The 14553-nt window shown below is 46.7% G+C and overlaps 1 protein-coding gene and 1 long non-coding RNA gene across 11 annotated transcripts in view; one reads left to right on the top strand and one right to left on the bottom strand.

Annotated features, from left to right (window-relative positions):
• The window catches only part of LOC116873525, a 327269-nt gene extending 318261 nt beyond the window's left edge, over positions 1-9008 (bottom strand). For 3 of the 8 annotated variants that reach the window (XR_004383838.1, XR_004383843.1, XR_004383840.1), the window contains exon 1: positions 8742-9007. This is a non-coding gene — a long non-coding RNA (uncharacterized LOC116873525). Of the gene's footprint in view, positions 1-8741 lie in introns of all 8 variants that reach the window. The other 5 variants (XR_004383844.1, XR_004383845.1, XR_004383839.1 and 2 more) reach the window with 3 other exon arrangements.
• ADAMTS9 (ADAM metallopeptidase with thrombospondin type 1 motif 9) overlaps positions 6017-14553 on the top strand; it is a 164907-nt gene continuing 156370 nt past the window's right edge. For all 3 annotated transcript variants that reach the window (XM_032867326.1, XM_032867325.1, XM_032867324.1), the window contains exons 1-3: positions 6017-6523; positions 7124-7515; positions 12514-12676. In XM_032867326.1, coding sequence (XP_032723217.1) covers positions 6409-6523; positions 7124-7515; positions 12514-12676 — 670 coding nt within the window. In that variant the 5' untranslated portion in view covers positions 6017-6408. The remainder of the gene's footprint in view (positions 6524-7123; positions 7516-12513; positions 12677-14553) is intronic.

Below are 14553 nucleotides of genomic sequence, written 5' to 3'. Positions count from 1 at the left end.
TCAAAGAGGTGGATATGAGCTAGAAGTCCAGCACTTCTAAATCATTTGTACTTATGAGCTGAACCCCAGGTCTGAAAGTCTCATTCCACAAGGTATCAGACGGAATGGAACAAGGAGTCGAAGCCCAGAGAGTCTCAAGCGTATATGAATGGGAATCATCTTGGACAAGAGCAAAAAGGGAATCAACAGGAAAAAGGGAATAGGAAAAGGGAATCAGCTTGGACAATAGTCAAAGCCTGGAATGACAAGCAAGAAACAGCTGGTGAGTTAACTTCATAGATCTCCCATGAGCTACTCACTGAGTATCTAAAGCCACCTTACAAACTGGGACTATGACTTTCAAAGTGGGCTTAAGAGAAGTTATTTAGAACTTTAGATTTGGCATTAAAAGAAAAAAAATGATCCTTGCTTTTTTGCGGGAAATGAGAGAGAGAGAGAGGGTACACACATGAGGGGAAAGCCAAAGGAGAAGGAGAGAGAGAATCTTTAATAGCCTCCACACCAGCATAGAGCCCAACACCAGGCTCGATCTCATGACCCTGAGATCATGACCCGAAATGAAATCAAAAGTCTGATGCTCACCCGACTGAACCACCCAGGCACCCCCAGAGACAAGTTCTTAAGGTGGTATTCATCAGCCCAAGTGTAAAGGCTGAATGATCAAAAACAATGGGGTGAACAGTTTTATATTCCTAGGGGTTCCAGTTAATGGAGATCAAGAGCTTTGGAGGTAAAATGACTACAGTTCAAACCCGAACTCAGCACGTTCTAGCTCTGTAATACTGGGCAAGTCACTTCACCTCCTGAGTCTTACTTTCATCAATAAACAGGGACAATAAAACCCAGATGGCAGGACTGCCAATGGAGATTAATTAGCACAAAGTTCCAACTCAAGAGAATTTTGTGCTATCATCACTAACAGTAAAACTCCTATAACTTTTGGTATACTAATAGTATACAATTATAACTTTCTCTACTGAAGTCGGTATTTGAAAGACTTTTAAAAATACGGTAGGGTCCTCGCCCATGTGGCACACAAAGATGACAGTTTTTCCCTCCTTCCACTGCGCACACATGGGACTGGATCAGAGAGCATCATGCTCGAGGTCAGAGTTGGGCCATCACCCACCCCCTGCCTAGTGCTTCACCAGAAACCTGTCTAACCCAGTCCCTTGGCTTATCTACCCAGAAACCACCAACTGCTGACTGCTCAGGAAACCATTCACGTTAATTCTGGCTCCTGGTCTCTCCCTATCATTCGGGTGTGGGTTTTCCCTTTCTGTGGAAATAGATGGCTTCGCTTCAATTCTCCTTCCTGCTGTTTCCAGCGATATTCTGCAAACAAAGTCACTTGTGATGTCATGCCTTGCGTTTCCATTGGCTAGCTTCCCTCTCTCTTGTGACTAATGTCAATCATCACTCCCCTGGGATAGAGTTTTTGTGAAAAATGAGCCAACGAGGTCTTCCACTTAACCTGCAATAATGTTCAATTCCAGTAAAGCCTGGGAGAAGAAAATACGCTAAGAATGGTCTCTCTGTTAACTCTAGATGACCTCCAAAAGCTTTGCTTCTTTTCAAGCAAACTTTCGTGACGCACCAGTTTACTAAAGAATCCACTTTTCTCCCTGAATGCCAGTAATTCCATATTCCTAGTCATAAAACTATTCTCTAAACTGCACACGTGTTTGTATAAAATAAGGAATATACTGACCCATTCACTCAGTAAATATTTGAGCCCCTACTATGTACCAGATTTGCTCTAAGTACCAAGGAAAGAAGTTGGGAAATGTCAGTGAAATAACTAAGATGATTATCATGAAATACTCAGCATTAGAAAAGGAAGTTACAGAGCCAAAGAAAACTTGTACATAGAAGAGAAAGTTGAGGCAATTCTCTACATGGTATTAGCTAACCTCTTCCAAACCAAACCTCTAAAACCCAGCCATGCTTTTGAGGACTCCTTTATTCTTTATATATGATAGTGATTATCAATTTGGACTAAATTGCTGAGAATTTGAATCCTATCTTTCACTAGTGAAGGGACCTTTGTCAAATAATTTCACTGCTTTAGACCTTGCTATCCTTATGTGTAAAATGAAACTACTAATACTGCCTGCCTCATAAAGCTGCTGTAAGAATTAAATTGTACATGGTCTGGCACATGGTAAATACTCAGAAGATGTTGATGATGATGATGGTTCAGACAAAAGATCTGGACCTGAATTTTTCAGATAGTTCACACCATTGTCCTATGCTATGATTTCAAACGTCTTCCTAATATTTTCTAGCCTTGTTTACAGACGTGAATTCAGAGGTAAGATAATACCTCTCTCTCGGAGGATAAGAAATTCAGAAACCCAGGTTCTTGGTCACGGCTCAAGGTCACCAAGAGATACTTGGTATCTTCCTTTCTGGTCAGCTCTTTGGAGATGACAGGGTTGTATCAGGAGCAATTTTAAAGAAGAGTAAACAGAGTTTATCTTTGAAATTCAAATCCTAGAAAAGAAGCTAAGCAGACAGAATACACAGAAGAGACTTCTGTCCCTATATAGAACAATTTCTATACTTACCTTTATCTTTATTTATATATAAAGTATAGTATTTATCTATACCTTTATTTCACCTTACTTTTATCAGGGGGGTTTAAATTGAAAGAGAGAAAATTTGTTTCATAGAAAATATTGAGAAGTGCTATTTTTTATCCTTTATAAACTTTCTTTAATTGACATAAAATTCACATATAATATTAGTTCCAAGTACACAATGTAAAGCTCTGATATATGTAGATATTGTGAAATGATTGCCCCAGCAAGTCTAGTTAATATTCATCCCTGTCCGTAGTTACAATTCTTTTTCTTGTGATGACTTTTAAAGATCTACTCTCAGCAACTTTCAAACATACAAAACAATATTTTTAACTATAGTTATTGTGCTATAAGCACAAGACTTAATTATCTTAAAACTGGAGCTTTTTACCTTTTGACCACCTTCCCCATTTTGTCCACCCCCTGCCCAAACCTCGGGCAACCACCAATCCATTCTCTGTATCTATGAATTTAGTTTTTTTGGAGTTTTTTTTTTTTTTTAAGACTCCATATGTGAGATTAAATGGCATTTGTCTTTCTCTGCCTGACTTACCTCACTTCACAAAATGCCCTCAAGGTCCATTCACATTGCCACAAGTGTCCCTTCTTTTTTAATGGCTGAATAATATTCCATTATATGAACCACCATTCCTTTGTCCATTTATCCATTGATGGACACTTAGGTTGCTTCCACATCTTGGCTATTGGTAGTAATACTACAGTGAGCATGGGGATGCAGCTAACTTTTCAGATTAGTGTTTTTGTGTCCTTCAGATAAATACACGGAAATGGAATTGCTCAATCCCATGGTAACTCCATTTTTAATTTCTAAAGGAATCCTGCTGTGTTTCTGGCTGCACCAACCTACATTCCCACCAACAGCTCATAAAGGTTCCATTTTTTCCATATCCTCACCAAACTTCTTATTCCTTGTCTTTTTAGTAATGGCTACTTTAACAGGTGTGAGATGATAGCTCATTGCGGTTTTGATTTGCATTTCCCGGATGCTTAGTGATGTTGAGCATCTTTTCATGTACCTGCTGGTCATCTGTATATCTTCTTTGGAAAAAGTCTTTTCAGATCCTCTGACCATTTTTTAATTGATTTTTTTTTTTTTTTTGCTATTGAGTTGTGTGAGCTCTTTATATATTTTGGATATTAAGCCCTTATCCAGTATATATGATTTGTAAATATTTTCTCCCATTACATAGGTTGCCTCTTCACATTATTGATGGTGTCCTTTGCGTGCAGAAGCTTTTTAGTTTAATGTAGTCCCACTTGTTTATTTTTGCCTTTGTTGTCTTTGCTTTTGGTATCAAATCCAAAACATTATCACCAAGACCAGCATCAAGCAGCTTACCCCCTATTTCTTCTAGGAGTTTATGATTGTAGGTCTTAACACTCAAGTCTTTAATCCATTTTGAGCTGATTTTTGTGGATGTTGCATTCTTTTGGGTGTGGTTGTCCAGTTTCCCAATATTTTTTGAACAGGTTGTCCTTTCTCCACTGTACATTCTTGGCTCTGTGCCATAAGTCAGTTGACTATATACATGGGTTTATTCGTGGCCTCTCTACTCTGTTCATTTTAGTTTATCTGTAAAAGTACTATATTTTTGAGTAATTTTACAGTAAAAGTTCTAGAATATTTTCCATCGGAATCGACTAATAGTTTGATTTTGTGATATTTTTTCCATTCCTTGCTAAGTTTGCAATGGTCAGATACTGTGATTATGAGGAATTTTATTTACATAATGAAAAAGATTGTGTTTTAGAAGACATGTGTTTTAGAAAATTATTTTGAAGGTTTAAGAAAAAGATCTAAATGTCATCCTTTAAAAATCTTTGCACTTTACAGTTTCTGTTTTCCCATCTTTATACTGTTTATACTCATTATAAATTCCAGTAATACAGTTAGACAGTGGCACCAGTGGTCCACTTGGGTTAACAACTTTCTTAGGAATTAACAAGTCATTTTTCCCTCTACCAAGAGAAATATAAGCATTAATATTTCAAGAGTAGAGGCCACTTCTAGCATATTGCTATATGGTCCTTGGTGTTGGGAGTGCTTGGTATTTCCAATACAGAGGGCCAGCCCACTTAGTAACAGAAAACTCCAGTTCTGGGACACTTTCCTTTCTCTTGAAATTAGTGAAATTAGCACACCCTAGGTTCTTCTTGAGGGCTGGTAAAGGGGAAAGTGCTTTTGAACCACCCAGGATTAAACAATTCTCTCTCTCTCTCTCCACCTCCCCTCTCCTCTCTCACTCCCTGCTCTCCTTTCACTCACGCACTGGCTCACACACTGCCTCCCTGCTCTGGCTTGTCTAGGTTCCAAACTTGCATCCCAAGGCGGAGGTAGGAGTAGCCTGAAGTGTCGGCTTTGAACTACTCCAAGCATCTCTCGGCTAAAAGGAAGAAGTGATTGAGAAATCCCTCCCCAGACTGGTGCTTCCCCGCCCCCAGCACCCCCGCCCCCACGCTCGCGTCCGCGACTGTCCCTAGCACTCCGCCCTCACTCCCCTCTCCCCCATATCTGTAAACCCAGTCTGGGCACCAAAGTCCCCCCCCCCCCCCCCCCCCCACTGCCAAGCGCCGTTTTTAACCTTTTTTGGGCCGGGGACCTACAAAATGCTCTGGACTCTCTCCGGATGGGAACAGAAAGGTTGGGGGAAGAAAACAGCTTGACAGCTTTGTGAAACTTTAAAAAAACTGATCTGAAATGCACCCCGAACTTCCAGATTAAGAACCCCATCTCGAAAACTCTTGATTTAGGACAATCAGATCGAAAGTGGAACTCAGATGCCACATCTCGTTCCCACTGGGAAACTGTAGGAAGGAGAAGACGGTCCGGCACTGGGTCACTTTCACTTGTAAGAAACCAAATGAAGGGGAGAGACAGGACAGAAATTCATAAAGGGGGAAAGAGAAGAGGGAGAGAGCTGTTATAAAGACAAGACGACAGAGGGGAGGAAAGAGAAAAGGCAAAAGAGAAATAGGGGAAACAGGGACACAATGGGAGGGGAGGCGACAGCACAGTGGAAGAACCAGCACGGGGCGCGGCGCACAGAGGCGAGGGCGAGGAAGCGAGAAAGAGCAGAGGGAGGAGAGCGGAGAGGGGTCGAGAGGCAGAAACTGGGAGCGCTGAGAAAGGGAGAGAACTTTCTCTGCGCTCCCTCCCCAGCGCAGGGAGTCTCAGAAAAGCCGATCTGCACGAGGTGGCGAGGAGCGCGAGCGGCTGGCCCCCGAGCTCCGGGCGCCTCTGACCTCCGCCTCCTGCAGCCCGCAGCCGGCTGCGAGCCTCGCACGGGCAGCCGAGGAGGGGACTCCGTCTCGAAGGAGGCGGTCCCCACTCGCTTCGCTTTCTCCTCCCCTCTCCTCCCAGAGGCGGGCACCCGGGGTATTTGAGCGGCGGAGGACCCGCGGCCCCCCCGCCTCCGCCCCCCCAGCCCCCCATTCAAGAAGCCGCTCCGCTATCCCGGGCAGCACAGGGCGCCCGGCGCGCCTCGGAGCGCACGTTCCGCGCCTTCTCCTGCCGGCTCCCTGGACATTATGCGGCCGAGCAGCCGAGCCCCAGTCCTCCTCCTCCTCCTCCTCCGGCTCCTCCTGCGGCCCGAGCGGCTCAGCTCTCGGCAGGCGGCGGCGTTGCTCAGCCGAGCGCAGACGGGACCCTCGCGGCGAGACCTCAGCGACTCCTAAAGTCAAAAGTTGGCGGCGGGCGCCAGGCTCCGCGCGCTCACCGCAGCCGCTGCCTCGCGTCGCCGCCGCAGCCAAGCCGGGCAGGAGGGAGGGGGGTGGGAGCCACGGGGGAGGGGTGGGGAGCACCATGCAGTTTGTATCCTGGGCCACACTGCTAACGTTCCTGGTGCGGGACCTGGCCGAGATGGGGAGCCCAGACGCCGCGGCCGCCGTGCGCAAGGACAGGCTGCACCCGAGGCAAGGTAATGAGGCTCCGGCCACCGCGACCCCTCCGCCCCAATCGCCACCTCCCCAGCCTCTGCGTCCGACAGCAGGCACCCCGCAGTGGAGGCCTCTCCTTTTCCTAGAAAGAATTATCTACGGCTCTACAACCTCTCCCTTTTTTAGGTCATTTCCAGCCAATTTCTAGAGAGAGCCGCTGTAGAACAAACTTAGTCTCCTCCAGCCCTCTTCCCTTGTAGTTTGATCTTTCCCCTTTCCCACCTCCGTGCCGCAAACTATAGTTATTTAGTAACTGGGGGTAGCAGATAGTGGCATGTTTTATTTGATTCAGGGTATTTGTCAGGATCTGAAATTATCTTACGTATTTTTGACTTTGTTCATTGTTTCCGAATGGTGTATCCTCAGAGTCCAGCCTAGTTCTTGACCATTCCTGGCACATAGTAGGTGCTCAGTAAATATCTGTGCATTGGCTGAGGGTGAGGGCATTGACTCAAATGGGCAAAATAACTGTTGGAAAATAACCCAGAACAAAGCCCTCTTCATTTTAAATTAAAACTTGGGGGGAACTGGTTTGCAGAAAATTGAATTATTGGTTCATGTGTCTCTGCTTTTCCCTGCAGTGAAATTATTAGAGACCCTGAGAGAATACGAAATCGCGTCTCCCATCCGAGTTAACGCTCTCGGAGAACCCTTTTCCACGAACGTGCACTTCAAAAGAAGGCGACGGAGCATTAATGCTGCCTCCGACCCCTGGCCTGCCTTCGCTTCCTCCTCTACCTCTTCCCAGGAGCATTACCGCCTCTCTGCCTTCGGCCAGCAATTTCTGTTTAATCTCACTGCCCATACTGGATTTATCGCTCCAACGTTCACTGTCACCCTCTTTGGGACGCCCGGGGAGAATGAGACAAAGTTTTATTCCGAGGAGGAAACGGAGCTCAAGCATTGCTTTTACAAAGGCCATGTCAATACCAAGTCCGAGCACACGGCGGTCATCAACCTCTGCTCAGGAATGGTGAGTTGGTGCGCGCCACCCCCCCTTCCCCTCCCTCCTCTTCACCCCTTTCTGGAAGGCGTAATTAATTGCTCTCTAGCCTAAGACCCTCACTGTGCCGAGTTTCTACTTTGGCTTTAAATATCCGCTAGCAGCTCGTCTGCATCCTAAGGTTTGGGTGACAAGCCCAGTTCGTGTGCTTACACTGGGGAGAGGCACACGCAGCCGCCCTCAGGGGGTTCGGAATGTTTTGGAGCTTTCTAGAGTCCGAATTCAGGCTCCCCAGCGCTTTCCCCAATGCTAGTAGGCGGCTTGGAAGTCGGTTTCCAAATTCCGAGAGTTGTTCTTTCTTGCAGCAAACCCTGCTGCCCAGGAGCGGAGCAGCTGAGCGTAGGGAGGAACCAACTCCTTATTGGAGCGTCTTGAGTCAGGGGTGTGGGCTGAGGATCCCCAGCCTCGGGTATGGGGAGTTCCTTCTCCGTGCCGTGGAGGGCGGTGCGTAATCTAGAGTCCCGGCGATTTCTCCGGGCCTTTTTTCACGCGCCAGGAACCCTGAGGCCGAACAGGATTGACAGGGAACAGGTCCGTCCCAGGAACGGAAGGGTGGGCCGAGGGCTCCGGGGGCGGGGAAGAGGGCGGAGCCTGCCTCCGACGCTTTGAATTTGGGTAGAAACTGGGAGTGGGGGTGTGGCGCAGTCCGACTCTGCACCCTGCTGGCGGGGCGGCCCCAAGAAACAGAAGTAGTGGGGGAGAGCCTGGAGAAGCTGCCCGTATGAGATTTCGGTACTTCTGGGTTTTCTGCCAGCATATGGGGTTCCAGAGAATCGAAAGACAGAGCTTACAACGCTTGTTTCCCTGGAGAGAGAGGGCTAGTAGGCGCAGGCTGGCCACCTCCCTGCACTGCAAAATACGCACGTAGCAGGTTTTCCGAGCGGATACCTCGACCCTCTCCTGACCTTCCCCTCCCCATTTGCTCTCCAGTTGGCCGCACATGGCAACAGCTTTTTATCCGCAACCCCCCCAAACATTTGAAGACCTGCTGTAAAGTTCTGGCAAGAGGGAAAGCGGTCCTTGACTTTCCCAAACGATGTGCGTTGCTACCACGCGCGTGTGACGCAGAAACTTTCCCGGGTCAGGTTCTCCCAGCGCAACGCGCTGTGCGCACTGCGCCCCAGTGATGCGTTTACTCTTCCCCTGAGGACCCACATTCCCTGTCACCTTCTCTAAGAGGGAGCACGGATACTTACCGGGGGCACTCGGTTGCCCCTTCTGTGCGCTGTTGGTGGATTCAGCGTCCCGGTCTAGATGTCGCATCCATCTCCACCGTCCTACGGAAGGGTGGGAAGAGTCTGGTGGGGAGCCAGGCAACCTTGAAGACTGGGATGGGGAAGGTTTTAGCCTGCTGGGATACAGGCATGGGGATGAGCCCCTCCAGCCCCCAGCAAAGCGCCGGGAGCTGCGGCTTGCCGTTGAGCTTGTTTGGGGTGGGCGGAGACGGCAGTTTGACGCACGGGGGGGGCGGGGGGTAAGGGGGTGCTGTAGTGAGTCATCGCTGCCCCAAGACCTAGGGCCAAAGCGCAGGAATCTTTCCATTCTTCAAAAGGTTATGGCCAGGGTGGGCTTAGGTCAGGCATTGGAACCCAGGTCACCAGAGCGCCCCTAGAAACTAAGATTGTAAACCCCAATTCCAGAACTTTATGGATGGGGCAGGGATTGTACGTAAAGTTTGTAAACAACCTTTACTCCTCCTCCCTCCCCGCCTCCACAGCCCGCTGAATGGCCCTGGCAGTTGTATAAATACTTTGCTGGCAGGACCTTGATTTCATTTGGCAATTTTAGGTGGTAACTCGTCCGTGGGTATGCAAGTGGTAACTCTCTTGGGGGGGCTGAGGGCCCGGGACTTAAGAATGATTGTATAGACCATGAAAACCCCCTTCATATTGCATTAAATTTCTAATCTGCCTTTTCTGGTAGAGAAAGGTCCAGAATACATCTTAAAGATAAGCGCACTGTGTGTTTCTGTCTTCAGCGATTAATCGAGCTCCAATCTCATCTAGTTCATCCCTTTGTCTTCCTTCTGGAATTTGTCTTTCTTCCCAGGACTTCCCACTACCATTTCTATACCAGTAATATCATAAAGTTTCTAGTAGCCCACCCAGGAAATCTCTCACTCTTTAGAGTGAATCTAAAAGTGCCAATCTACACAACACACACACACACACACACACATGCACACACCCCACCAGTTATCATTTTCCCCGAATTCGATCTTAGATGTGTATCTCACCGGGTCTGAACAAGCCCTGCCCAAATTCTAGACCTTTTTACTTCTCTGCTCCTCTCTCATTTAGCGTTGTTTTCTAAGAAATATTTCCATCTGGCTTCTCCTTCACGCTTTCCTCTCTGATCCCTGCCACACACCGCTAACAGAGTAAGAATGGCCTGGTACAAGATTACATTACTCCCCCGTTCACTCACCTTACCTAGTAGCTCCCCACTGCTCAAAGAACAGCTACTAATTCCCTCCTCAGATGATTCAGACCATTTGTGATATGCCCTCTCACTCCTTGCACACCCGCACGCCACACTCCTCTCTTGGGCTTTCCCTCCACCGATTCTGTGTATCAGTCAACCTGCTTTTGCTCCTTTCTCTGAATTTCCCTCCCACCCCAGTCCTATCTTACTGCCTTTGGGCTTTTGGGTTTATTTGGTCATCTCCCCCTGTATCACAGGCTCCAATCCTACCCCTCTTTTAAAGTGTAACTTACACAGCTTCTTCCCCAGGACAGCTTGTCCTTCACAGACACTTGTATCTTTCTTATGATGCTTCGTATGCTCTCCCTTGTATTACAGTTCTTGGTACTCACGATCTAACCCTTTCTTTGGCAGCAGGGTCAGCACCAGCGCATTTATCTCCTATGTTGGAGCCTTGTGTATTATATTTAGTAACTATATTGGGATAAATGGACACTGTAACCAGGAAAAGATGACTCTTAGAGCGGACATTCATCAAACATCAAAGGTGTCTTCTGTGAATCGACAACAAAATTAATTTGCCATCATACAGATAACATTTATTGGACTCTTATGCAAAGCACTTTTTGTGTGCATTATCTCACCCCATCCCAATCCTCAAAACAACCCATTTTACAGATGAGGAAGGACTCTGAGGCGTAGAGAGTCAGAGGCTTGCTCCAGGTGTCCTAACTAGTAAGTGGCAGAGTTGGAGTTCCCACCCTGTCTTTCTGACCCACGTTCCTAACCGGGGACCAGAGACTGGGTCTGTGTTCCTAAAGGGACTTTTGAAGTTCTTTATTGAAAAGGTACTGGACTAGCGTCAGGATACCTGGGTTCTAGATTCAGTACTGGCACCATTCAGCAGCTGCTTCTGTATCACGGAAGAGGGACTTTGGACAAGTCACTTCCTCCCTCTGGGCCTTAGTTTCCCCTTTTAGTAATGAAAGGTGCCAGATCACCACCAGAGGAGCTCCCAGGTTCTTTCCCAATGGTTACGGCCTCTCTCTGGTAGATTGCACATGCAGTAAGCTACTGCTCTGTGCTCTGAGAACACATGAGTTGTATATTTACAACTGAGAGAGGTGCCCAGAGCAGCCCTCCCTTTAAGCCGACAGCTCATGAATCACGCGGAAGACTTTTGTAGGAATACAGATTCTAGACCTCACCGCTGGAAATTCCAGATCTGCAGGTATGGGGTAATGCCACAAATCCCCTTTTTTTTTTTTTTTCGAAGTCCCCAGGCAATTTTGAAGTTTAGATAGGTTTGGAAACCCCAGTGTCTTGGCCTCTTGCTTCCCAAACTTTATTGAGCCTCAGAATACCTTGGAGTGCTCATTGCTTGGCTCCCAGGCCCTACCCCCAGAGATGGGGATTCAGTAGACCAGATTTAGGGTAGAGCATGATTATTTGAATTTCTAACAAACTCTTAAGTGTTGCCAGTACTACGCCTGCCATTCAAAGACTGTCACTTTCATTGTGTCTAGGGGAAGGTAAAAGGGCCCTGGGTTTTTTTCTTTTTGTTGTTGTTTTTTGTTTGTTTGTTTGTTTGTTTGTTTTTTAACAACATCATTGAAAAGCTTGATTTCTTCCTTTCAAGACTTCCCACTGCAAGGCATGGACAACTTTTTAATGCTCTTGGAGATGTGGTTGGGTGGCTCAACCTTGAGGCATAGTTTACCATCTTGTGGGTGTGTGGGAAGGGGAGAAGGAGCTACCCATTTCAGGGTGCTTACACACATTCTGTCCTGGTGGTTAGAGGCTAACACAGCAACACAGAAAGCCACTAAGGTGTTCTAATCCCTTACAAAGTGTCAATTTGCTAAGCACTTTCCAAGCATTATCTCATTTAGTCTGCACCATAAGCCTTTACAATTAGTCCTTTTGTCCCCAGTTGACAAATAAGGAAGCCAAAGCTCAGAGCAGTTAAGGACCTTGCCCAAGGTGGGCAGGTAAGTGCCCAGATTGGAATTGTGAACTTAGGGCAGTAGGATTCCAAGCCTTGTACCTTTTCACTCCCTATTGAAAGGGAAAGGGTGTGCAGAGACTCACCTGTCACTGTCACTGGTGGGACCACCTGGAGTGCCTGTGGTGGGTCTCTGCTTTCTGGATTTGAATTAATGATAAGGCTTCCATGAATCAGCTTTTCCCTCTGGAGCTCACACTTGTCCCTGCGTTTCCAGGCTATCTTCACACACAGAAACACTCTCTTGGAACAGCCTGTATAAGTGAGTATGACTAGAATTGGGGCACTGACAAGGATTTCTTAGAGACAGATTTGCATAGCAGGTGCCATAACCTAGAGTCAGCTCAAGAAGGTACCATTCTGGGGAGTGCAAATAAACTGCTTTCCCAAACAGGTGGGCATCGAGTTCAGTGTTCAGCAGCCCTCACGGGGAAGGGCTTGGGGGAAATGCTACCCTCACTCCTTGGCAATGTTCCATTTTTCCCCCTCCCTGTGGTTGAGTTCTGTTAAACCAACCTCTCATCTCTCTTCATCGGCAGCTGGGCACTTTCCGGTCCCATGATGGGGATTATTTTATTGAACCACTACTGTCCATGGACGAGCAAGAAGATGAAGACGAACAGAACAAACCACACATCGTCTATCGGCACAGCACCCTGCGCAGAGAGCCCTCAACAGGAAGGCGTGCGTGTGACACCCCAGGTATTTCCTTCCTGCTCTGACAGAGCCTCCAGCTCGGTGAGATGGGTCAGTGGCAATACCACAAACACGTACCTCTTCCACAGGCTGCAAAGTGCTACCATTTACATTGTCATTTACTCAGTCTTCGAGCGAGGTAGGTATTTCCTGTGGCACAGATGTGGAAGCTACAGAGAGGTTTAGTAACTTGTTCCAGGTTGCACAGCCACAAACCAACAAAGCCTCCATATGAGCTCATCTCACTCCAGGCTCACAGTGGGCAAAGCTGCGTCTTGTTGAATTTGCTAAATGTTAGGATTCGGCTTTAATAGTCTCTTCAGGCTCTCACAACCATATCTTCAGTCAGCAATGGCTTATGTTCCCTGCGTGTCTTGGTGTTTTCTGTTCCTTTGGGATTTTTTTTTTTTTTTTAACCAGGTAGGATTACGAAAAAGTGAAATAGTTTCAAAAACGGAACTCGGCAGAATCTCTTTGTGTTCATTGGGGTTTTTCCTAATCACATCGGTTATCAGTTTTAGTTGTTGTTCTAGGCTTCAGGAAATAGCGGAACAGAAGTGTGGATTGCGCTGTCAGGTTCTGTCAAATGCGTCTGTGTCCACCCCTGGCTTTCCTTCCCTGCTGGACACATTCCTTGAGGCTTTGTGCTAACACGTCTGGCCATTGTCAGGGCTGTGTCATTCTAGGCCCCTCGGAAAGCTTATGTTTGTGTATGTTTCTCAGTCTACAGCCTTGAGGCAACTTTCCACTGTCTTTGAAGCCTGGTTACTTTCTCTTTGATGACGGCTTGATCCTAAAAAACTGTCCCTCAGTTTGGTCCTGTTTTAAGATGTTTGCTAGAATGCTCTTTTTTAATTCTAAAATAAGGATTTCTAAAACTTTGTCCTTTTCCTTATTCTTCATTTTTAGAAGTTGCTTCTCCAAATTAAATAACTTTTCAGGGTCTTTCTGGCATCTCCAAACAAGACCCGAATTCCAAACCAGCAGAGGGTTTCCTAAAATGCTTCCCAAATGATCGCTTATTTCATCTTACATCTGTATTAGGTCCTTCCTCTGACAGACTGTGGTGTCCTATCCCCTCCTGGAATTCTTTCTAAATAAGAGAAGATAACGTTGGCTGCTTATAACCCAGAATAGCCCGGCCATAGGGTGTAGCATTGTAGCCCATCTAGTGCCATGTTCCTCCTCCCAGGGCTGAATGGAATATGACTGAAATACAATGTCAGTTAGACTCATGAACGAGCCAAGGGGTGAGCTGGGCAGGGGGAGGGCTGAGGGAGCGGTGTACTCAGAAACTGCAGTCCCAGCAGCTGGCATGGCGCCAAGACTGCCAGCTACCAGGCAGTGTAATGGCAAGATGTGTATCCCATTTTTTTGGCCCGTGTCAGTGAGAACATTGTCCTTTCCTTCTTGACTTCCCAAATCTGAATTAGCAAATGCTTCTTTTATGTATGTGGATTAACCTATATATAACATATGATAGAAAGGAAACATGTGATTGCTCCCTTTCTATCTTATTAATGTATATTCAGAAGATACTCAAGTAAATAGTATGTTCATTGATCAATTTATCGAACAACAGCACTTTGTGATAGTCTTCTGCCCTAAAGTGGCAGCAAACCAACATTTAAAAAACAAACAAACAAAAAACAGGTCCTTCTCTATACTGGCAATGTGCAAAGCACTTTACCTACGCAACTTTAGTGAATCCTTACCACAACCCTGGAGGGAAGGTACCGTTCTTACCCCATCACACCCAGCAGGGGAGCAGAGAGGAAGCACCTTGCCCCAGACCTCCCAGCTACTCTATGATGACAGCCCATGTTCGTCTTATCCCACGATCCATTTTCTCTGTGCAGGTGTGATGTGTATGTGTGCGTGCG

The sequence above is a fragment of the Lontra canadensis genome, unplaced genomic scaffold (genome assembly GCF_010015895.1).
Source record: "Lontra canadensis isolate GAN:19392208 unplaced genomic scaffold, GSC_riverotter_1.0 scaffold34, whole genome shotgun sequence".
NCBI classification, from domain to species: Eukaryota; Metazoa; Chordata; class Mammalia; order Carnivora; family Mustelidae; genus Lontra; species Lontra canadensis.
The sequence above is the reverse complement of the archived record's forward strand: the minus strand, read 5'-3'. Positions and strand labels throughout refer to the sequence as shown.